The sequence below is a fragment of the Gavia stellata genome, chromosome 2 (assembly GCF_030936135.1).
Source record: "Gavia stellata isolate bGavSte3 chromosome 2, bGavSte3.hap2, whole genome shotgun sequence".
In the NCBI taxonomy this organism is placed as follows: Eukaryota; Metazoa; Chordata; class Aves; order Gaviiformes; family Gaviidae; genus Gavia; species Gavia stellata.
Window position 1 is genome coordinate 2,171,081 of NC_082595.1, and position 23,551 is coordinate 2,194,631.

The 23,551-nt window shown below is 42.2% G+C and overlaps 1 protein-coding gene across 1 annotated transcript; it reads left to right on the forward strand.

Moving 5' to 3' along the window:
• Positions 1 to 1,939: 1,939 nt before the first annotated feature.
• Positions 1,940 to 14,708, forward strand: LOC132319034 (epoxide hydrolase 1-like). Its single transcript, XM_059828436.1, has 8 exons — positions 1,940 to 2,142; positions 3,938 to 4,118; positions 6,351 to 6,578; positions 7,623 to 7,752; positions 8,253 to 8,467; positions 10,850 to 10,958; positions 11,939 to 12,064; positions 13,636 to 14,708. The coding sequence occupies exons 1-8, from the start codon at positions 1,963 to 1,965 to the stop codon at positions 13,859 to 13,861; spliced, it is 1,395 nt and encodes a 464-aa protein (XP_059684419.1). The 5' UTR covers positions 1,940 to 1,962; the 3' UTR covers positions 13,862 to 14,708.
• Positions 14,709 to 23,551: the final 8,843 nt, after the last annotated feature.

Below are 23,551 nucleotides of genomic sequence, written 5' to 3' on the forward strand. Positions count from 1 at the left end.
TCTACGTAGTTATGCTGGTGAACCTTTGTAGTCTAGACACGGCCTAAGTTGTGCTGTGATTTCAGGGAAGTTGCTGTTCTTCTCTGTGAAGACTTAGTAACAGAAATGCTATTAAATACTGCGGTGGGTATTATTTCTACGTAAAGTGCTTTGAGGTTTCTAAAAGCCCCTCCAGTTCTGCTTTGCGGTAAAATTTAATTGTGCTCTGGAGGCTCCTAGACTGCATTGGTTTATGTGTTGAGGCAAGCTGAAATTGGGCAAACTTTTTAATTTTGGGGTAAGTTACCACCTGAATATGCTGGAGGTAGGAAAACATTATTGTTTTGTGCTTCACATGGTGAAGAAGAAAAACTAGCACCTCCTCAAACAACAGAAATTACGGGAGGAGAAGTGAAATGAATAAACAGATGAAGTTCTTTCAGTGCCTATCATTTCCATCTCTCCAGCCTCTGAGGGTTAAGGAATTTTGGGTCACTTTTCAAGGCTGTAGCACTTGCATATGTTAGGAATATATTTTTGTAGGTTGCTGTCCTATCTGCATAGTGCCTGACTTCTCTACAAATGTTTCAGTGGGTGCTTAATTTGACAGTTCTATTTATTTATTTATTGTCAGCCATTAGCAAATTAAGAGGTTGACTAAAATGTGTCCTGTCACATAAAGGCACTTACAAGACGGGTCAGTTTTACTCCTGTTAGAATCATGTGAACTCCCATTAACTTGTGTTACAATTCCTGTTTTGATCCAGGAATAAATTTGGTCCATTCTGTTGACTCTGAGCAATTTCGGAGCATCAAATTACTCTGCAGCAGCAAAACCAACAAAACCTCCCAGATCTGGAGAGAACGAAGACTGTTCTGTGTCATAAACAATACTTGCCCTACAGATGTTTTGAAATACTTCACGGCTTAGCAATTCCCCAGCAAATGAGTGTTTGAAACACGACGTTCTTTAAAATTATGCATTAAAATGACAACAGTGCTGATCCCCAAACCACTTTATGACCATTTCTCATACTTAAAGGGATGTTTGAAAACATTAATAATTAAAGTGTCCGAATAACTATTTTTTCTACTTGCAGCACGCAACAGTTCAAATACATTCAAAATGTTTGGTGGTTTTTTTGGTTTGTTTTGTTTTGGTTTTTTTTTGCTAAGGTGTTCTGTTTTATGAAAGAACAACAGCCCTGCAGTCGGGTTATGGACATGCTGTGAAATCAGGTTGTTCTTCACTTTGACAGAATTTTTTCACTTGGGGAAGGGTGTTTTAGAGTCAGCAGAGCATGCATGGGGTTTTTTGCTTTCTCTTTAAAACAGTTCAGAGGGAGAAAGAAAGGGAAGGTTCTCCCCTTTGCACTGCTGTTCAAGGGTTATGTAAATATATCCCTGCCCACTCCCCCAGACTGATTGGGAGGAACAAGGTGGCTGCCCTCACACTCTTCACTTTTTATTCTCTATATATGTCTTGGGTTTTTTTACCTCCAAATCTATAACAATAGATACGTGAGCCTTATTGAAGAGATGCTTTGCTTTGGAATTTGTGGGCAATCTAGAGCTTCAGAGGAAGAGAAAGCACTAAACTTGAATTATATCCATAGTCATCTCCTTTACTGTTGAAGTTTAGCAGCAATCAGCAGCCACTGAGGAAGCCAATGTGGTGTGTTTAATCAGAGGACTATTTAATTACCAAGCCAGGTGATCTCTTGACTTGCTTTGAGTTCTGTTTTTACTAAATGTCTTTTATGTAAACCACTGAATTCCTCCCCATTTCAGTTGTGTAGGTTAAAACATCCTATTTCTGAAATTTTACAGAAGTGTTGATGTCCTGTGCGTGACAGAACATCGTGTACATCGAATCCTATCTTAAGAAGTGAGTAAACCTCTATATTCTATATAAAGTACATTGCATGTCTCTGAACTATCTGATTTGGCTTACCAGAGTTCTGTTCTTCTCTTGCAGGCATTATGCTGCTTGAAGTATTCCTGGTTCTGGGGACAGTCATCATCTACTTCTTCCTTTCTAAGAAGAAAGAAGAGACATTATCCTTCAAAGAGGGATGGTGGGGCAAAGGACAAAAGCCTGACACTGAAGAAGATACAACTATTTGGCCATTTAAGGTGGAAACTACAGAAGAAGAGCTGAGTGTAAGCAAATCTCTATACTGGGGAGAGGGAAGTAAGAAATGGCCAAATAAATGCAGAACTTGTTTGGAAGTAATTTTTAAATTAAACCAATAGTTATATTTATGAGAATGAGCAATGATGTCCAGGACTTGGGGGGAGGGATTTTTCAGTATTTCAGAAGATAGGTATGGATAGGCAGATTTCCCATCATATTACATATTTCTCAACTCTGTGTTTCTGTTTGTGCACCTTCCTTAGTTTGATTGTGTAGACCAGAATAAGAACAATGTCTTTTTTTTTTTTCTTTCAAAAGCAATTATGAATATCTCATTTTCTTGACTGCTTTGTTTGCAGCTGAGTTGGATGCTGATTCGTCTGTAATTAATGATCTACTTTGGTCAACACTAATACCACAGTGGTAATTACAGTAAACACATACGCTGCAGAATTTGTTAGATAGAAAGATTTTGATTGTGTGTGTTTAAGTCAGGGATTGCACAATTTCATAGATCTGTGTGGAGTAGTGGTTTAAACAGTACTCATGGGATTGCTCGTATTATTCATTTATAATGGTTTCCTATTTTCTCAGTAAGGCCTGGGTTTTTAACACTTTGTTTGCCCTCCTTAGTAATATCAATGGACGTTGATCTCCAGTATGTTTTCCCCTTACCCTGCAGACACAAAGCTAGATAATTTCTAACTTACAGATGTTTTTGAAACATGCAATTCTGTATTATGATAGCTACTGCAACATTGTCCAGTGGTAGAAAATTCTGTTTCTAAATATATTCTTACATAAACTAGGGGCTAAAGTTATGCTAGCGTATATTACTAAAACATTTTTTGGAAGGTGTCAAGCATGGTCAAAAAGCATGTATGAAAAGACATGTTAAAAACTTCATTTAAAATTCCATGCTTTCTCTACGCGTGTTAAATGCCAAAACCAGTGAGCTTACACACGAACGTCTTGCCTAGACTGAGACTGCCTGTTCAGTGTGAGGCCTGAGCCAGTGCATACACCTAACTCATCTCAGTCAGAATGAGAGCTACCTCTATCGCTGTATGAGAAAATGCTGTTCAGGTGTAAACCCCACAGGGGTTTGAGCAGGATTAGATTTCTAGGCCTGCCTTCCACACTCAACTAGTCTATGGTTCTGTTTGCAGTAGGAAGGGGCTGCTCTTGGCTGCCCTTCCCTGCTGAGTGATTTTTGGACTGATTTTGCAGTATCGTCAGCATCCCCTGTAACCCTGAAGTGCAGTAGGAAGGTCGCTTTAATAGTTATGCTAGACTGGGAAACTTTCACTCCTGTTTAGTTTCACCAACTTTGCGGCCATGCGAAATCCCTCAGAGTGTTTCCCAGTGAAGACACCCAGCCCCTTGGTTTGGGAAGGAGAGCAAAAGGTTTGGGCCAGATCCATGCCTTGATTGTGAGGCTGGGCTCGCAGGTAACCTGGGGAGCAAAGTACTGTGGAAAGGCAACAGGACTTACACTGTGAAGCCACAGTGCTGTCAGAAGAGTGGTATTGTCTTCTGTCATTATCAGCCTGGCCAACAGGTTAGCCAGCCCTGCAAAACAAAGAGAGAGAGAGAGAGAGAGTGTTAAGAACAGCTGTAAATGGAAGAGGAAGGAGGCCATCTGGAGGAGAAAAAGAATTGGAACAGCTGATGGAGCATCAGCAAAATGCACAGGTGTCATTAGAGATGTTATTTTCATGGTTCTCATTTCACTTGGGAATAACTAGAAACTACACACACTAGAGCCCAAGATGGCAGACACAAGTGCTTGTAATGTCTCTTCTTTCTTTTTCCCTGTAGGACTTATTTAGGAGACTTGACCAGGCTCGATTCACTGAGCCACTGGAGAACAGTTGCTTCCATTATGGGACTAACTCGGTGTATCTCAGGAAGGTTGTCTCTTACTGGAAAAACCAGTTCAATTGGAAGAAACAAGTTGAAGTCCTCAACAAGTACCCACAATTCAAAACGAAGATTCAAGGTGTGTGGCTTTTCCCCTTAAAAAATAAACAAACAGTAATACATCATCTTGTCTACAAGGGATCTCAGTGGTAAGAATGTTATGGTTGCGTCGCATGGGCCTTCCTTCCCTGGCTGCTGTGGCGTCGATCATTGGCATCGCTGCTGAAGCAGTGAGAAACTCCCTCATTGTAACCGAAGCCCTTAGGACAAGGAATGACAAATGGAATTCCCTTGTGCATGGATGGGTTGTCAGCTGGTGTTAACAGGAGCCAAACAGGCATTTGGAAACAGAATTGGATCTTAAGATGTACACGTGTTCCCTCACTTGCATGCAATCACGCAGAAATACCCACAGATGCCTCCTCTTGCTCCATGTAGTTCCCCAGCTGCTGCTGTCATGGTGATGCCATCAGTCTGGCAGCCCTCCTCAGCTGGGCGTGCTAGTTGCTCAGGTTGCCCCTGCTTGGCAGGGCTGAGGGGCTCTGCTGCACCATTTCAAGCATTCATAGGCCTAGAAAGGCAGAACTCCTTTCACTGGGGGTTGATGTGCTGCCAGGTGCAAATGAATGGTTTGTCTTTTCATTCAAAGCACAGACACCTTTTGAAAGAGGCTATTCAGCTAAGGTCTGCTGGTGCTGGAGCTTGGTCAAACTGGACGTTTTAAATGCTTGAATTAGGGTTGTGCTTGGGTCATGTGGGGGTACAGTTGTAGATTTAGAGCACAGCAGGCAACTGTCTCACATTCAAGCTTGAGATTATGCTATTACCTTTTCACTTGCACCCATAACTGTACATTATTTCAACTGGGGCAGTTCACCATAATATTTAAAATGGATTTGGGACAATGAACAGTTGTTACATAGTGGTTAGAACATAAAGGTTTTATTTAAGCCTATAAAACATGGTTAGTGCTGAAAAAGACAAAAGCAAAAAGTCTTCCCTTAAAAAAGAAAAAAAAAAAGTATCAGCTGAGATGAGAAGCTAAGGGAAAAGAAGCTAAGCACAATGCACTATGTATAGCAATAGGAAGAGAAATTTCAACGTTAGGAATGATTGCAGAGGTGAGCCATGAAAAGACAAGATCAAACACGCCATATACCAGATTCCTAGCTTCTGTCATCACTTGAACGTTTTTCAGAGAATACAGAAATCCACAGAATTGTCAAGGATGGGGAAATCCCAGTCAGTGAAAGGGGGTGGGATTGCTGGTGAGCTGGAGTTGATGTGAGCAAAATGTGCTTAAATACATCAAGAACTGAGGCATTCAGGCTCTACTAAGAGCAAATTACTGTTTCCTGGAAAGCAAAGCCCTGAATGGGTTTGAGGAAGAGCAGTTCACTTGGAGCAACTAGCACGATGCTGCGTGAAGCCTCCTGCTTATGTATTGTACGGATCACAAAGGAAACGGGACTGCAATTTTTACCTTTATACTTAACAATGAGGAGACTGGTACTAGAACATAGTTTCCTGTTTTGCTTTACTCACTTCAAGAGATACTGAAAGTTTTGGACAAAAGGTAGAAAAGAACTACAAAATCGAACACTTCAACTCTCTTTTAGCAAGGCATTTTTTCAAATCCTTGATTCGGCAGGCTTGGTTTATCAGTAGTGAAGATGTGTGACTTGATTACAGGAGGCCTCCACAGACAAAGAATACTTACTGAAGGCTTTTTAAATTCCTTTTGCTTTAACATTAGGATCAATGGCTGGAGACAGAAGCCGGACCTGTTCAAATGGAAAGTAAGACATGCACAAAAACAAGGGAAGTGATTAACGCCCCCAAACAAACAGCTGCTAGTTATGATGGATTCCCTATCTCTTGACACCTTCAAGTTGCAACTGTATGCCTTTCAGGAAGAAAAATCTGTGGTTGGCTGAAGCCTCTCTGGTGCCATATAGGGACATTTGAGTAAAATTTAAGGGCATTTGCACTAAATGATGTAATTGTCTCTTCTGCCTTTAAGCTGTGTGAGTCACTGTGTTACCGTTAGTAGATTGCTTTGCTTCTATGTCTTAATTTGCCAGTTTATTTTAAAACAGAACTATGCCGACCTCATTTGGCTGCTGGGATGCTTAATTGCCTGTTATAAAGTACTTCAAGGTCCTTGGATAAATGGATCCAGAGAAGGGCAGTGTGTTTGCATGCTCACCAAAAAAGGACTTCAGAAAAGATTTATTCATAATCTGTTCTGTGATTAGTTTCAGTGTCATGGTAAATTTGGGTGTGTTAATTAATTATTTTATTTTCACAGGCATTGATATCCATTTTGTTCATGTAAAGCCTCCTCGTTTGCCTGAAGGCCAGTCTGCAAAGCCATTATTAATGGTTCATGGTTGGCCTGGCTCATTTTACGAGTTTTACAAAATCATCCCTCTCCTGACGGATCCTGCCAGCCATGGCCTCAGCGATGAACACATTTTTGAAGTCATTTGCCCATCTATCCCTGGTTATGGTTTCTCAGAAGCACCCCACAAAAAAGGTATGATGTACGAGAAGAAACTGAACTAACACAAGCCTAGTCTCACAGTGAGATAGCCCCTGTTAGCAGAACAGTAACTCCTGGCTCTTCTTGTTTTCTCAGTGTACAAACAAAGATCCTGTGTGTGATGTGGGAAGAGGGAGATGAGAATGTGACTTCAGGTGACACCATTAATTAGTCTCAGGAGCAATGTATAGATAATTTACAAAGGACTATAAAAAATTGTGAAGCGACAACTCATTAATTGTAATTGAGTCAGTGAATTGGGTGGGGAGCAGGAAGAGTAAACATAATTTGTTACTGTTCCTTTTGGGTGTTTTGAATCCATATTCAACAGTGTTACACAGGTAGGTGAGAAGCAACAGTTGAAAGAAATAATTCATGTACCTACATGGTAGATTGCAGCCAAATACCTGCTTGTTCAGCTTGTGCTCTGAATTACACAAACACAAGCTGCAACAAATTGGAGCAAGGTAGTATTTAAAGTGATACCGAGTTTAGTATTTAATTATGCGTGCAGGTGAATGATGTGGGGAAGGTTGTTTTGGTGGGTTTTTTTTCTCTGCTTCCCTGGTTATGATGTACGTGGTCAGCGTTTAGTGGAGAAGTGCACTACTAGCAGAAACTTCAGTTTTTTGAAATTTTCCAACTGTCATTAAAATGAGACTGTGCTCACAGTAGGCAAAATGGAAACCCATTCCCTGGGCAATGCTCAGTGCCTGTGACAGGGCTCAGCTGGAGTATGACTACAGCTTTAAGGGAGTCCTGCAACCCCTTGGTGGGGCAAGTGCGTGGGCAGCTGGTGGGGTTAGGAGAACACTGGTCTGCAATGAATGCTGGACTTCCTCCTCACGGTTTCTGCTTGCTCTCTAGACCTTGCCTGGATGGTGTGACAAGGGCTTCCATACAGCCTGTCAGACAGGCAACGAAAAGTGGGCTTGTGGCTTTTTAGGAACTTGAATGTTGCCTTTCGGGGGAGACTAGATGCTGCACAGTCAGAAGCATAGCTGGAATTAATGTCAGTGTTCTTTTTTTTTAATGCAGAATTTAATTCTGTAAGTGCTGCTTCTGTTTTTTATGAGTTGATGCTCAGACTGGGATTCAGTGAGTTCTACGCACAAGGTGGTGACTGGGGCTGGCTCATCTGTACCAATCTGGCCCAGATAGCTCCCAAGTGAGTACCCCTTTGGTACAGTGCTGCATGATTGGCATGCAAAGCTGGTTTATTCTTTAAATAGTTATTTCTTGTGCACTTGAGAGTTCCTGCCCAGGTCCTCATTCGAGTACTGCGTAGTTTCTCTCTACAGTGCTCAGTGTTAAGCAGTGATCCAGAATTACATACCTTAGTTTATACTATATACCTGTTCTTTCAGACAGTTGTGCAGTAGTTTTGTAATGGCCCCACTGGGGTCTGGAGTGGGATAAGTACTTGTAACAAAAGGAGGATTTGTGGCTTGGTGCCCAGAGGCATGTGCTGATCACTGACAGTTGCCCCTTTGACTTGTCATTTTTGTGTGAAAAGCCACACTACAAAGTACAGCTAAGGTCATGATGTAATTAGCAGGTCGGAATTTAAGCATGTCCGTTTTTGTTAATAACATTTTAAATATAACAACTTTGAATCACATTTTATTTTTGTTAATTTGTGGGGGCTTTTTCTGTTTCTGTTTTCAGCCATGTGAAAGGTCTCCATTTAAATCTAGCTTCAGTTACGAACATGGGATTCATTCACCTGCTCTCCATTCTGCTGGGCCGCTATCTTCCAGGGCTCTTCGGTTTCCAGGATGAAGATGTTAGGCGGATGTTTCCCTTCTTGAAAAAAGGGCTCTACAGGATCTTGTTGGAGTCTGGCTACGCTCACATACAGGCTACAAAGCCTGACACTGTTGGTAAAACAAAGAAGCAAAACCTTTTGAGCTCAGAATACTTAGTCTGTTCATTTTAGTTGTACTTCCATAGAAACAAAAAGTACTGCTTAAAATATGCAGAAAACCAGTTTTTTTTCAGGGAAATTGAATTAGGAAGGTTAGAGGTCTTAAAAGGTGGGCTCCTTTTCTGTATCCGAGTCAGAAAAGGTTACATATGGGTCTGTAGTATTACACTCACTTTTGCATGCAGTAAATCTGCACATCAAAATTGAGCATGCTCTAAGTGCCACTGACCTCATTTTCAGTTTTCATAAATAAAATAAGTTTATTTAATACTTTTCCACTTCTGCTATCACAGGGGACTGTAATTCTATTTCAAATGCAGCTATGCTGAGAGCAAAAGAGAGTTTCTTCACACAGAATGGATCACATTCAAACGATGTAAACTACAAGAAGCTTTTAGCTGTCTCAGCACACAATGTAGCTTATTTATAGGGAGAAGTAATACCTGAAAAGTAAAATCAAATTTAGTTCTCACTCATTGTTCTGAATCACTTGCAGACTTTCAAGGAAAAAAAAAAGCGTACCTATGAATGTACTTTCTAGATGAGCTAGTCACTCAGATTGCTTAACTACTTTAAGTATCTGAGTATCATGTGTTTCTATTTTAAAAACTTCTTTTGCGACTGAATTGGACAACTGAGTCAAGAATACGGAATATATTTTAGTTTAGTGCAGCAGCAATTCATTCGTAGATTTTATTAAAAACATAGCTAAGGAAACTATTTCTTAATGTTTTTCCAGAAGCTTACCTACAGAAGCAGGTACATTCTTAAAATGTGTAGGCAAAATGATAATTTTATGGAATTCAAATAATTGTGCTTCCTTTGAGTTTTGGTTTCTAAAAATTGCTAGTCTCTAATTCCTTTTGTGCTTTAAGAAAAGATGGGGAAGCTGGTAGCTGAAAGATGCCTAGTCATGCTCCTTCTGCTGTGGTCTTCTGGCTGATTCGTGTCCCTACCAGACTGGGAACCAGCAGCCAGTTCATGCTTTGAGAGCTGGAGCAGGAGCACTCCTGCAATTTTGAGGATAAAGAAGAGAGGAGCATGGCAGGTGGCAGGTAGGGAGAAAGACACTCTGAAGAAGGGAGCATAAGGTAGCTGGAAGAAGCACAGCCATAGAGGCTACCACAATCTTCCTGAGACTTCTGGTGGTACAGGGCTACCTTGCAAGCTGTCCTAAGCAAGGAAGTTGTTTCTGGCTCTTGATATATACTGTGCTTGCTAATACTATATTCTTGATTGCATCAGAGCTGGCTTTTGATCAAAGTGGCTTGCATGGATTGATTTGATTTTACCCTTAGTCTTTGGGAAACCTGCATGGAGTGTGGGTTCATTTTCAACTGACTGAAATAGGCAGCGCCTGTATTCAAAGTACTGTTAGGATCGATGTCAGTTTTTCCTAAATGTAAACCAAGGTACTCTTTGTTCGCAGAAAGTGTAAGAGAACAGACTATTGCTTGTCTAGTTCTGCAGATCCGGAAAGCAGGCTCAGTATAACTTTTTCAAACCCTTGGTATTTCGGTTATCAATGTTAGTTGTTTGATAACTGAACCTCAACTATCATGTTTAAATAGCAATTACTGATGAAACTGTGCTAGCTGTAGTGTTAGGCATCTTTCAGGAAGGTTGGGTTGCATGGGTGGAACTTCAAATACATTGCTGTTCCTCAGGAAAAGCTTTTTCTAAGGTTTTTCTGAGCAGCTGGGACAGTTTATGGTCCCTGTATTTTGCAGCACTAGGATGTATTACCAAAATTCCAGGTGCAGGTGTGTGTTTTCTGAGCAAAACAAACTATAAAAAGTATATTAAGGCTTGTTCTGCATGAAGGCAGTTGGCTATTGCTAATTCAGAAGATGGGCCTTTTAGTAAAGCCTTGCTCTTCCTTAATGACTTTCTAATAATCCTTAACATGTTTTTGCTCTTAGATGATGGTGCAAATTCTCCTGATCATGCGTAGGCAAGCGGGGTTTGGCCCTGTAATGCTGTTTAATACATGACAACTTCTACATTAATGGAAGCAAACCCTACTTGGCACACAGAGCTTCATCTTATTAGCTTGCAAGAAAGAAAAAGCCAGCAGAAATCCAATACTCTTACATCAGTTCAAAAAACATACAGTGTGAGCTAATGCGGAGCCTGTTGGTTTGCAGATGCCGTCAGTGTATGATTCAACAATAAACGGCTCCAACTTGTTCTACTATTTTACTTATTTAAGAACATGGCTTCTGGAACAGCTTTGTAAAGCTATCTACCCTGTATTATAATGGGCCGCTTCTGTAACAGTCCGAGTTTCAGTAGTCAGACATCGCAATTGTAATTACATTTTCCTTCTCCTTTTCAGGCTGTGGTTTGAATGACTCTCCTGTAGGACTGGCCGCATACATCTTGGAGAAGTTTTCTACATGGACTGATCTGGAATTCCATAATTTAGAGGATGGAGGACTAGAGAGGTAAGCGTTTCCTCTTGTGCCATTTTGGAGGAGGTGACTAAGCCCAGAGTCAGAGCTAAAGAAGTTTGTCTGAATTGATCGCCTCCCATCTAGTAGGGAGCCTGTAGTGACCACAAATGGTGCAGTGCTGTACTACAGCATGCAAATAGGCCATGAAGGCTGCCATACTCCCTTCTCACTTTGAGCTCCTGGAAAAGACATACACCCTGCAGCTTCTGGGGATCAAAAAACTGACTTAGGTGGAAGAACCTCATTAGGACAGAAAACTAAAAGTTTTCTACGTTAAGATGCTGGGAAACAGAACTCGCGTTTAATACTAATACTTAACTCTCTAAAAAAAATTTACTCTAAATTGATCAGTATTGCTTCATCTACCTCCCGTTTGCTAATAAAGGATCAATCTTAGTGCATGGCAGAAATCTGAGATGAAGTCCCTTTTGAAAATTGCTGAGGTACGTGGCAGGAATGGAGCGAAGGGGCATGTTATGAAAAGGTCCAGCGACAATGGATTTGAATAGAGTGTTTGCACTGCAAACAGCTAATAATATGATATGAAACATGTGCTGTTTACAGCACGTGTTGGTGTGATGGCTCTGTTGAAGGCTCATCATAGCATTTCAAGTTATGAATAATAAATGGCACAAGCTGTTCCACATGCTCTTCTGCTCCTACCCTCGCAGTCTATGGACAGCATAGACAGCTGTGCTGGAGCATAAGGTGCGTGTTGGAGTCTGCCTTCTGTGTAGGAGTTAATGTCACTTCCTGGTTTGTGTCTGAAAGCCTTTAACATGCTTAATTGGTCACTGACAGTGTCAGTCAGGGGCAGTAGCACACTTCACCTCTCAACTCTTTTCTTAACCAAGTTAACGATTTTTTCCTGTAACTTTTTTCTTACAACCAAACCAAAGTCCAGTCTCTGCTGAGGTAATGCAAAATGGTATTCAGTTCTAACTAGGCAATCTCTGGGCTTACCTATTCAGGAAGTTTAGCCTGGATGATCTGCTCACCAATATTATGATCTACTGGGTGTCAGGCTGTATAGTCTCCTCAATGCGTTTCTACAAAGAAAATTTGCAGAAGGGCATAGGTACACAGCAACATGAAAGGTAAGCGTTGTTTGTTTTTTTTCTTTAAATATTTTGCCCTGAACTTAATTTTATGGTTGCAGACAGGTTGCTACTGTCTTAGAGCTGCTGCACGTTTCTGAATGCTGAGGAAAAGCAACGCTGTATCACAGTGTTCCTCTGCAGGACAGGCCTGTTAGTTGATAGCGTACTGTGTTGTGCTTGGAAAACAGGGTCATTGGGTAAGAATCCCGAACCATCAGTAAGGAGATCTGACTGAAGGCGCTGCTTGAGGACCTCCCACTCATGGAGTGTCCAGCTAGGGAAAAGCACATGCACGTACTACCAGATTTTACTTCAGTTACTAAATTAGCCTGGGACTGAGTCATGCAGTCAGTTTGGTTTATTTGGTTTGTGGTTCTAGTCCTTTTCTGGACACAGTTTGCCTATTTCTGCAAAAGATTTAAGTCCTACCTTTGGAAGCAACTTCAGTATACTGCCAAACTGCATAATTTGAAAGTCATTCAGACTGATGTTCCTGCTGCACAGACACTTAAGACAGCAGCTTGGTTGCATATACTTGTGTCAGCTTGAGTATTAGTGAAGGCTTAAACCTGCCCTGAGGTATTTTCAACCACAGCTCACTGCTATGGTATTTATTTAGCTGTGAAATGATGCTCCCAGGAAGCTGACTCAGTTCTTGAAGCTGTTGTGGCTATGCTGTGGGCAGTATCCTGCTCCGGTTCTGCCTCCATGAGGTGAGCTATATGAGCTTCTATGGGCATAGAAGAAAGACTCTCCAAGTCCTATGTAAAATCAGGCACCCCGTTTTCAGGCTTCCAGTGGTTACATGCCCAACAATTTTTGTATCTAAATTGTAAAGTCTGTCGCTTCTGACAATGCAGCTTATGTGTATGGGATATTTAAACCTAGAAAATGTTGCTCTGTTTATAACAAGCGCGGATCATTCCACTTTCTAAGATACTTTTCCCCTCAAATCCCATTGCTTCCCTGTACTTAACCGCTGTGCAAAATGTTCTATAGAGTGCAGTGGTGCTAGTTAAAAGCAAGAGCTACTTTACAGGGTAAAGTCATGTTCAGAAATGTTTCCTCTGAACCAGTCTAGATTTACTCTGTTATTCCTCCCCTCTCCTCCCCCTTTGCAGCAGTTCAAGACGATTCTTCCCCTGCCTACCCTCCAGTTGTCCTGCCAGGCTCAACATGTTCTAGTTGTAATCTTCACTGTAAATCTCTCTCCAGCCCTTGTCAAATTGTGTGCTTTCCCCTCACTACATGACTCTTGAGCCCTGAATGCAGCATGAGGAAACTTGATACCCACCACTTCGTAGGGCACTCTCCTCAATTTCCATGCTTTAACTCTCATGCCCTGGACCCCTTGCAAAATTGCCTTAATAGCAATGTATGCAAAAAATTTACTTTATTTTTCTAGGAATGGGAGTGTTTTCTAGTCTTCAAATTTACATTCTGGAAGTCAAATTTTAATTGCCTAATAACAGTCTACCCAACTGTTTAAGAACAACATTTCCTTGGGACTTCCCATTTCTTGCAGAGTTAAGTGTTTGAAAGATTAAAATGATTCTCTCCTCTCTCAGGCTCACAGTACAAGTACCTACTGGCATTGCCTCCTTCCCTAATGAAGTCATGCACACACCCCAGGCTTGGGCCCAGAAGAAATACACCAACATAGTTTCCTTCCACTTCATGCCTCGAGGTGGCCACTTTGCAGCTTTGGAGGAACCTGAACTTCTTGCTGAAGATATTCTACAATTTGTTGGGAAAGTAGAGAAAGAGCAACTTTGGAGAAAGAAAGGAGAATAACTCTCCTCACAAATAGCAGGGTAATTGCTTCTAGCTTAGCACGTGTACAGGCCTTACTAAGTTTACTGTAATCCATGTAATTAGATCTTATTCTTGACCAGATGTGAGAGAGGACAGCAAGAAAAATGCAGTATATCTCAGTGAGATACTGCTGTGGGAACCTACTGATTTTGGGTTGGTTTTTTTTTTTTCCCCAGCTAGGCTAAGAAGGTGGCATGAATATTACTTGGTTATCTTCTCCCCCAAGCACAGATTTCTAACATCTTTTCTGTAGTATTACTGACTCTTGCTTTGAAATTGAAAAATAGACCTTACAACTAATAACTAGTAACAGTTTAATTGTTATGAAAGGCTTTTTTTCACAGCAGCAGTACAACTTGAGTTGGTGTAGGTGTGAGGTTCCTCACATAAAGAATGGGGAGCAGCCCAGCAAGACCTAACTTGCATGAGTGCATTGGTTAATCAGCATGGATGATCTACAGTACCTTTCAACTAGCCAGCTGGCTACTGCTGGCTGCCTTTCTCTTCCAGCCTGGGCTGTTAAGCAGCTTCCTGGCTGTGAGGAAGCTCAGCTCCCCTGTGCTGGGCTCCTGGGACAGCAACATGGGAGGAGCAGCTGAAACACACAGGTGCCTGTAGCACAGACCAGAAGGAAGGGTTGGGTAGGAGTAATCATAGCCCAAGCTACCTCCACACTGAATCTGCACTCTTCACTAAAATCATAGCCCTGGATAGGCTCAAAACAGTGTGGCTTTGCACTGCTTCTGCAGGGTATTGTGAATACTTCTTATTAAAGAATAAAAATTTGAGTAATTCAAAATTAAAAGAAACATGCATTAAAGTTTGAATAATACCTTTGTGTTTCTTTGAAGTTTTTAATAACTGAGATTTTGCTTGGTGATAGCGAAGAACAGAACCTGTCGATTCTGTACTGCATCTGTTACAAAGGTCAGATTGAAGGCAAACTGCTCAAAGAAAGTGGAATTTGAGGGGCTGTATGTTTTTGCCAGCAGCGGTCCCTAGTGTGTGCAGTTAAGCTTCAAACACTCTTAAACTGTATCCAGATGACTGATTTCAGTATGGTTTTGTTCTCCAGTCACTTCTGATACACCTCCCTATCCCTGCAAGCACAGGGAAATATAATCCACCACTAACACTTGCATGGATTGGAGTTATTTCACAGTATTAATTGAAATGGAAGTTGTTAAATACAGTCACTCCAGCAGAGCCCTGCTCCACCCCACAAGGCTTGAGACTCAAGAATGCCAAGCAGTTTGTGTCACAGAAGGCAAGTCAATACTCCCACTGGGCACATTTGAACCTTAGTGCTCACGGCGTATCACCTGATATGCCATGACAGAAAATCATTAGGGCGGAGGGGTTGTGGAGCAGCTTGTGGATCAGTTTTCTGAGCAGAGATGAGACCTCTCGCTACCCTTCCTCTGCCTTCTGGGCTTCTGCACAGCAGCTCTTCAGGTCTCCCTACAAGGTATTTGCCTGCAGTGCTGCCTCAAAGAATTCAAGCACAGCTTGAAGGTTTAAGACAGCTGACTGTTTCCAGATGATTAGTAGTGAGCACTAAGTCTACATTTACTTGTAAAAGCTTTCATTAGTCAAAACTTAAATTCTCATTTGCAAAATACTGTGTGGCTCAGGCCCATCTGTTTTGAACAGACAGGAAGAAAATACAGAATCATGTACTTTAGATAAAGTAGATTCTTCTCAGAGAAGACCATCCCCAAACTTGTTTCAGGTTCAGCACATTAAAAAAAAAAGGTTGGTTATTCAGGAGGAATCAGTTCACCTCTGACAACAGCAGCTGTTTACAGGCACCACTACGCTCCCTCTTGCACAAGTCTCATCTCTGGCCCTTTGTTTTTGCCTTACTTCTGTCCCCTGTGTGGCCTTATATTGCAGAGCTGGAGATCATCCTCTCTCATCTTTAATGCACATGCAGACATCTGCTGTGGTGCTAGGGAGCACTGCCCTACACTGATACAACTGAGTACTTCCCCAGGGACTGCTCAGTCACAATGCAAATAAAGTAAGTGGGAAGGAAGTTTGCTATATGATACCTGCCAAACTGATTTTCAGGTGTGAGTAGAAGGCTCAAAGCATTTTCTCTCTCCCTTCTGGAGCAGATCTGCTTGAAGGGGCCCAGCCTCAGTGGAAGGACTCTGTTTTGTGATCTTATGTTACAGCAGCTCATCCAGGCTCAGTCACCAGTGAGAGCAGGACAAAAAACAACCATCTGTAGAACCCTTCTATTTTTAAATATGCCTCACAGCACTCAGCAATCTGAGACAACGATAATTAACAGAGACAGTAAGCGAGCACGTCCTTGCCCTCAGCTCTGCACGCCAGGTAAGTGCACTTCAGCCCACTACAAACACAAGCTGTCCACACTGTCAGTTTTACTTAATATAGAAGATAGGCACCAAGACACTAAATCTAGAACAAAAATGGGCTTGATTAGCTACTGTCTGAAAAAGATCTGGACATAAAAAGGTGTAGACTTTAGAAGCTTAAAAATGGTAATTAGATGCCTCTTATATAGCAAAGGTGGTTCTGAATTCTGATGTCACACTTCTCAAACCTTAAGCCCTCAGCTGTCAGCAGCTGTTGTTCATCACCTGCTTATCTACACTTAGATACAAAGATTCAGTGAAATACTGTGACAATGTGAAAGAGTATAAAGTTTGGCTATGTGACAGCTGTAAAGCCTGCCATCAATTCCCCTCCCCCTTTTCAAAATAATCAACTGTTTTTAGCAAAACGCAGCCAATCCCGCTGCCTGTAGTGCGAGGTTTAATGCTAATGAAGTGTTTGCGGGTTAGTGATAGTGTCTGCATCTCTTCCCGCAGGGAGCAACTCTCCCACGAGCCTGAGATTTGGATTTGATAACCACCTTGAGTGAAGCCAGACTCACTTCTGATACACTCTGGTATTGGCTAATGGGCAATTATTTGGTACAGTACTACAGTCAGGAGTGCAAAAGTCAGTCAGATAATCAGAAAAAGCTTTAACATTCTGTTAGCAAGTAACTGCATATCAGATTACTGCAATAGTAATAAGCAGTAAGAAAGGACTCCCTGCTTTGTTATACTTGGTCATGTTTAAGTGAGCCAGCTGAGTACCTGCTGTTCAGGCAGCAGGTTTCCTCTAACAAGGCCAAATGCACTGCTGTTGGGCTGGCTGAGCTGTTTCTTGGGAATAAGGCTCGCTCTTTGAAAGAGTAGCTACGGCCTTCAGGAGAACCCAGAATCCAGTGACACTCTGATGCTCAAAACATTTGGTTTTGCTCCAGAACCATTTCTTGGTGAAGCTTCCATTTCTGCACCAAAGTTGCCCCAAAGTCTCTGCTCAAAGAAGCTGCTGTCCTAAAAGCCATTCCTCCTGAAGTTGCTCCAAAACATGCATTTATCCCACACTGAAACCAAGTAGCTGACCTGAACCCTGCTTTTTAATTAGCCAGTTCCAGCCCAAGAGGAGTCTGGGTAAGAGGTTCAGAGCCATGGAGATGCCACTGACAATAAACAGAACTCACACTCTGCCCCCCAACTGAAGTGCTTTAGGAAGTATCTGCTTCTGGTATGGAAAAACACTAGTAAGGTCATCATCTTCTCATACAGCTCCAGCTAACCTGACTTGCCACTACAACCAAATTTGACTTGTGGTTTTTAAACTGCCATAGCAGTTTATGGTCCTTTAAAATCCTTTCAAAGTCCTGAAAAATCCAAGCCTCTGTGTGCAGCCTTTGGACACGTTACACAACTGAACAAGACAAGACTTCATGTACATTAAACAAAAAAGGCATTACTCAGATGATGAATGAAAAAATATGACTGGAGATCACACTTCCATATGAAAAGGGAAGTTAAACCATCATTTAGTGAAAAGTAGAATCTGTTCAGTCTAGCATCACAGTTAGATCGAGATCCACGAGGGGCACTATTCATCACCACCGAGTCAGCTAGAATTGCTTGGGGGCAGGAACTGATCAGTTCAAGACAGTCAAACGTACATTGTGTTTTACAGCAGGTGCAATGCATAATATGCATTATATGAAGATACATTTTTGTCTGAAAGAGGAATGGAAAGATCCTTCTGGATACTGTGGGAAGAGACAAGGAATAAATCCATACTGATTTGAGGGTAGCTTATTTTAAAACATGAGAAATGACGCCACTTGTTTCACTTGCTGTAATAGCACTTCAAGGAACATAACTCACACTAAAACCATCTTGCTTAGGAGTAGTTTTCTTTCACAGAAGAAATATCCTGTGCAGTGCCAGACAGCCCCAATGGTGTTATGCCAATGCTGCTAGTAGAATTAGCCCCATTACAATTGTCAGTTGTCTTCTGGAGAGCAGTAAACAGATCTGCGCTGAGTGACAGCTCTTTCCCCCTGCTAGATGTAGTCCAAACGTCAGTCTTCAAAATACCTCCCTGATTGGATTTTAAGATGTTAAGAAGAATGCTCATGCTCTCCCTGTGTTTAATAACTGAATGTCTGCAGTTTTGAGGGTAGGACAAATGATAAATGAGATTTAAGTGACAAGTTTCCATCTTCTTAAATGAAGGCTAATCCCCCCCTTCGCAGCAATGGTTCACACCACTGCAGATGATCAGTGCAGAGGGAGCACAGTACAGAGAAAAGGTGCACAGAAACATGGGAAGACCAAACTACACTCAACCGCCCAGCTACTGAGTCAAAGGTACCAACGTGACAAACTCAACTATACGTGAAGACTGACTCACGACTCTTTCAACCGCACAAAAGAGGTGCAAGGAGGAAAACTGACTGCTTCACCTTGCCTATGCTGCCTGGCCCAGCAGCTGCAAGGGGCCCCGGCATCCGGCTTGCAAAGCCTCCTGCCCCCAGGGCTGAGCAAGGGGCTCTGGCTGTGCCCGCAGCCCCGCTGTCTGCCCTCGCAGCAGCTGCAGCTGCAGCCTGCTTTGGGCCCAGGGAGGGCCAGGCCCTGAAAGCAGGTGAAAAAAACTGCACACTCAGCTCTGAAACTCCTCCCAGTCCCTAACTTGCCCCCCACTGGTATCCGCTCCACATAGAATGCAAAATCAACTTTTGCCTGTCCTGCTGATACTGGCTTCCTGGTAAATACCCCATCCTTCCTTCTTAACACATCCACCTACCGCTGCTTCATTCCTAGTTGTCCACTGCACAAGAGTATGTGGATGTGTCCCTGTCCCACCCCGAGGTACTCAGATAAGCGATGCCAACCTCTTCCTCTGCAGCGGGGAAAGGCCTGGCCCAGCTAACAGTTTTCCCATTGTCTGTATGGCATCCCTTGCTCAGTGCGATTTCATGAGCTTGGGTTGCAGCTCTGTTCCAGCTCAGCCTACGTAGTCCCACTCGCTTTTGGACTATGTCCCACTCACTTTTGGACTATGGCCATTGCTGCCTTGTAGGATCTCATCTCTGCTCAGAGCGTGCCTACGAACCTTCTGACTTCCCCAAATGGAGGGAGTTTAAGAGCAGCTTTATCTTCCAGCAGGTCTTAAACTCTTTTGCAACCAAGCCTGCATTGTTGGGGTGAGTTTGTACGTAAATACATTTGTATCTCCTGAGTTCTAGGAATTCTTCTACGGTCTCAAGGGAACTAAGGTCCAGCCCTGCATTTTTGTCTCAGTGGAAGTTTTTTTTTTGCATCACCCTAAGTCTTTGGTGGCTGATAAAGCTTTCTGCAGTGATCAGAAGGCATCAGAACATCAGAAGGCATTCTTGATGTTTCAGAGAAACCAGAGACAAAGAGGGATTAAGTAATACCACACACAAACCAAGCAGCAGAACCCACTGCAGAACACAGATGTAATTAATTCTCCTAACTTCACCACTACATCTTTCCCCTTTTGAAGCTAAATAACAGAAATAATTGCTTCAATGATTCCTCTTACAGGTGCACAACCTATTTATTTCTCAACTTTTGCCCTTTTCATCCCAGCAGATTCTGATTTCTGGTCTCAGAAGGGAATGAATTTTTCCTATTTTAGGAATAAAGTTACAGATGCCAAATATAAAAGAACAAGAAAAGCCTACTCCATTCTCTAAAGCTAGAAACCTGTCATAAAAAATTGAGTGCCTGCATCCAAATTATGGTACTTAGCAATTCTTTAAATCACTTCCTTTTCCATTTTCCTCTGTGGAGATAGCTGCTGGTTTTATTTCTCTACGTCTATAGGCTGAGGGGAAAAAAAACCTGATAATTTGCCTGTGGACAAAAATACATCTATCTTACATTCCTTCTGCTCTCAGTCTTCCTCCTGTACTGCAACTTTTCTTTTTTTAATAAAGATCTGAGAAGCACAACAGATAGATACCTTTCAAAAACAGTCACTAATTTCCATCACAAACTTCCACCCTTTTGCATCACTACGTAAAAATTGGAGGTTCACAACCACACAGCAGTAACGATATGAGACAGCAACAAATTCTGGCTCCTATTTTGTTTAGGAGGACCTTATGACATACCATACCTTAGATTTCTAGAACTCTATTTTAAACATCACTTTAGAGAACAGTGTCTTCGTTAGCTATTAACCAGCACTTAATTGACCACTGAGTCTAGAAACAGATGTGAAAATTACCCTCTCTTCTTCCTGGCTATTTACAGTCCTACCCATTCCCACATGCACAGATCTAGTACAGAGCATTCAAGGCTACCAGATCTTGCAACCACCCTCCTGTGAATTTTCAGAAAAAGCTATTTTACATCAAGACCTAAACATAAACATCAGTTTAGAGTCTGGAAGATAAAAGTGTTTTAAGGCCCTAAAATGACACTATCATATCTGTGTTATATCATATGTATCGCATATCTATCACATCACAGGGAAATGATGAGATGGGATGGTGAAGACTGGGCTGCTGAAGACCACAAACTTTCTATCAGTAGACGTTGCCAAGCCAGTTTTAGAGAGATGACAACTAAAGAATCGGAGAATATGGGTCAGTTTAGACACTTGCAAACAAACACAATGTACTGAACCTTCTGAACATCTATCCAGCAGCAGGTAAATCAGGGTCTGAGGAGGGTTACAGCATAATGAATATAATTTCTCCCTGATAGGCAATACCATCTCCACCTACTCATTGGAGGGGGTGTGTGGCAAAAAAAACCCCAACAAAACAAAGAGAAGCTTTTGTGCAGGAAGTCAAAAAGCGGTCTTTTTAAAATACACAAACTCTTAATCTAACCAGACTTGAGGAAATCTAATCATGGCTGTTATGGACATTTCCGAATCAGAACTTTAGTGGAAAGAGAACTCCATCCAGAATTGAAGTGGGAAATACAGTTAGCTTGTTAAGTTAGTGAACTCCTTACTTAACACCACGGAGTATTACTCTCCACTAGCCACAAAAGTTGGTCTTGACGTGGGACTTCTAATCCATTCAAAGGTGAGAAGATCAGATACACATTACACCAGAACTTACCTAGGAAGGCAGGAAATAAGCTGCTACGGAAGGCAACAAATCCTCCTCCAGGACAGCAACGACGTTTTCTTTCAACCAGGAATCCAGAGTCACCCTTTACTGGAGACGGCAGGCTCCTGGTTGGAAGGGATTAGTAACAGAGGCACATTTGAGTAGGGAGAAGCAGCTTCGTATACCACACCAGTTAATTCACGGGGCCGCACGCGTTGTTTCATCAAAAGAATTAAAAGCTAATTATGGTTCATGCACTAGAAAGACAGCTGATCTTGGTACACATTCTCCCCAAACAACAAATGCTTACAGACTCTACTGACCACAAACAAGTGAAGGTAACCCAGGAGCTCTGTGTTTGATCACAAAAAGACTGGGAAGTTGCACTTGCTGCAGCTGAGATGCTATGGCCTAACCAATAAGATGTCGGATACAAAACAAGAGCCAGGACTAAACCCAAGAACCAAAAAATTAGACAGAAGAATGTTCCGTTATAATGATCCAATTTTCAGTGTCTCTGCTTTTGGCCATTTCCTTTCTGTTTTGGTCTGTCAGACAGCTGTCCTCAGAAAGAAAGAACAACTTCTGTACCTCGGAAATATCTGAAACAGGCCCTTGCAGCTGTTACAGACAGGTGACAAGCAGAAGCATTCGAGAAGTCTTTAGAGAGAGAAGGAATTTGCAAGGCCAGTTGAAGAAGATAAGACACATGTCCTCTTTGAAAGTTATGACCCTAGCCATCATTTGGAATTAAACGCGTGTATTTCCTTGTATTGTTGCAGTTTAGAGACATTAAAGCGCGTCTTTTCTTTGTACTCAATGGACTTGGGTTTGTGTTAGTGACAGAAAAAGACCCCTCCTCCCCAAATCTTCCTGTGCCTCTTACCTCACTTTTGCTAAGAGCCAGGAGAACAACTCTGTGGTCTGCTGCTCCTCGGACAGGCCCACCTTCTTGAAAAGCATAAAAGTAAAAGGCTTCCAAACGCTAATAAAGGAACTATCTGTAGATGGTACATGAGAAAGCTTTCAGTTGTGCTGCTAGCATCTGTGGGTAAGCAGAGCTGGGAACTGGACTTCTGTAAAGAGACACAAAGAACACGGTCTAGTGCTACACTGAAGCATTTAAAAACTTAGCCAGCACAGAAGTCTGCTTTTGGCTCAGGACAGGGGAAAAGCCCCAAGGAAAACAAAGCATGAACGTGTGCACCTAATGCAAATGAGAAATTGCAATCACTTGGGTATTGAGGATGCGTTGTAATAGAGCTGGAGGTGAACCAGATTGGGCATACAGACAGAGAAAGCGCTAGCTGGCACAGAGCTATGTGTATCTAAACAAGCCAAGGTTTTTTTGGAGCCTCAGCATACCATACAGCAGAAAATCATCTATAGTGAAATCTTTGCAGAAGTGCACTGAATTATACAAATATCAAATGGGCTCCGTTCTTCAACTTTTCAGAGGTTGTCCCCTCAGTTGTGTCACAGAGAATCCCACCACAGACCACACTGTAGGGCTTACTCATGTTTGAGTGTCAGTCTTGTCCAGGATTCATGTTCCACAGGAGCACTGCTGGTGGCGGCTGCTAGAACACAAGTAAGGACTGAGCAAGGAGCGAGGTGGGGGGAGCTGTTCCAACTGAGCAATGCAAGGCAAGCAGCAGGCGCTGGGTCTCAGCAAATATGGCTTCTGGGAGCTACAATCAGTAACTCAGCTGGGCCATTTGCTTAGGCTTCCTGCCAAAAGATTTATAAAAAGAACAGTAAAGAATGTGCAATGGCTTTAAATATGAATTTCAAGTACAGTGCAGCCAATATCCACATTCACTGAGGCTTCCGTCCCTGAGCTTTTCTCTAAGGCTCAGCAAGGAATGCAAGAAGTTTCTCCAGCTGGTCTAATTTTATCCTCTCAGAAATATCCACCAGCATGAAGGAATGAATTAGAGTCAGTGCAGTTTCCTAATTACTGCCATCTCTCAGAGAGAGACCCAAAAGATACTAGGGAAGCAAGCACAACATAGCAAGGCTGATAAACCAGCCTTTAATTTGTGTGTTGCTATGCATGGAGGTCTTGTGGTAATTTACTAAGAGGTGATCCCAGCTTTTACTCCAACTTGCACATGTCCTAATATCATAGACATTTCTATGAGTTTAGCTGCAACAGAGTACAGAAACCAACAAGAATGGCTGCTACATGATCAGTGAAATATGGAGGTGGTTTCCCCATCAGACACATGAACTGGTTCCTCAAA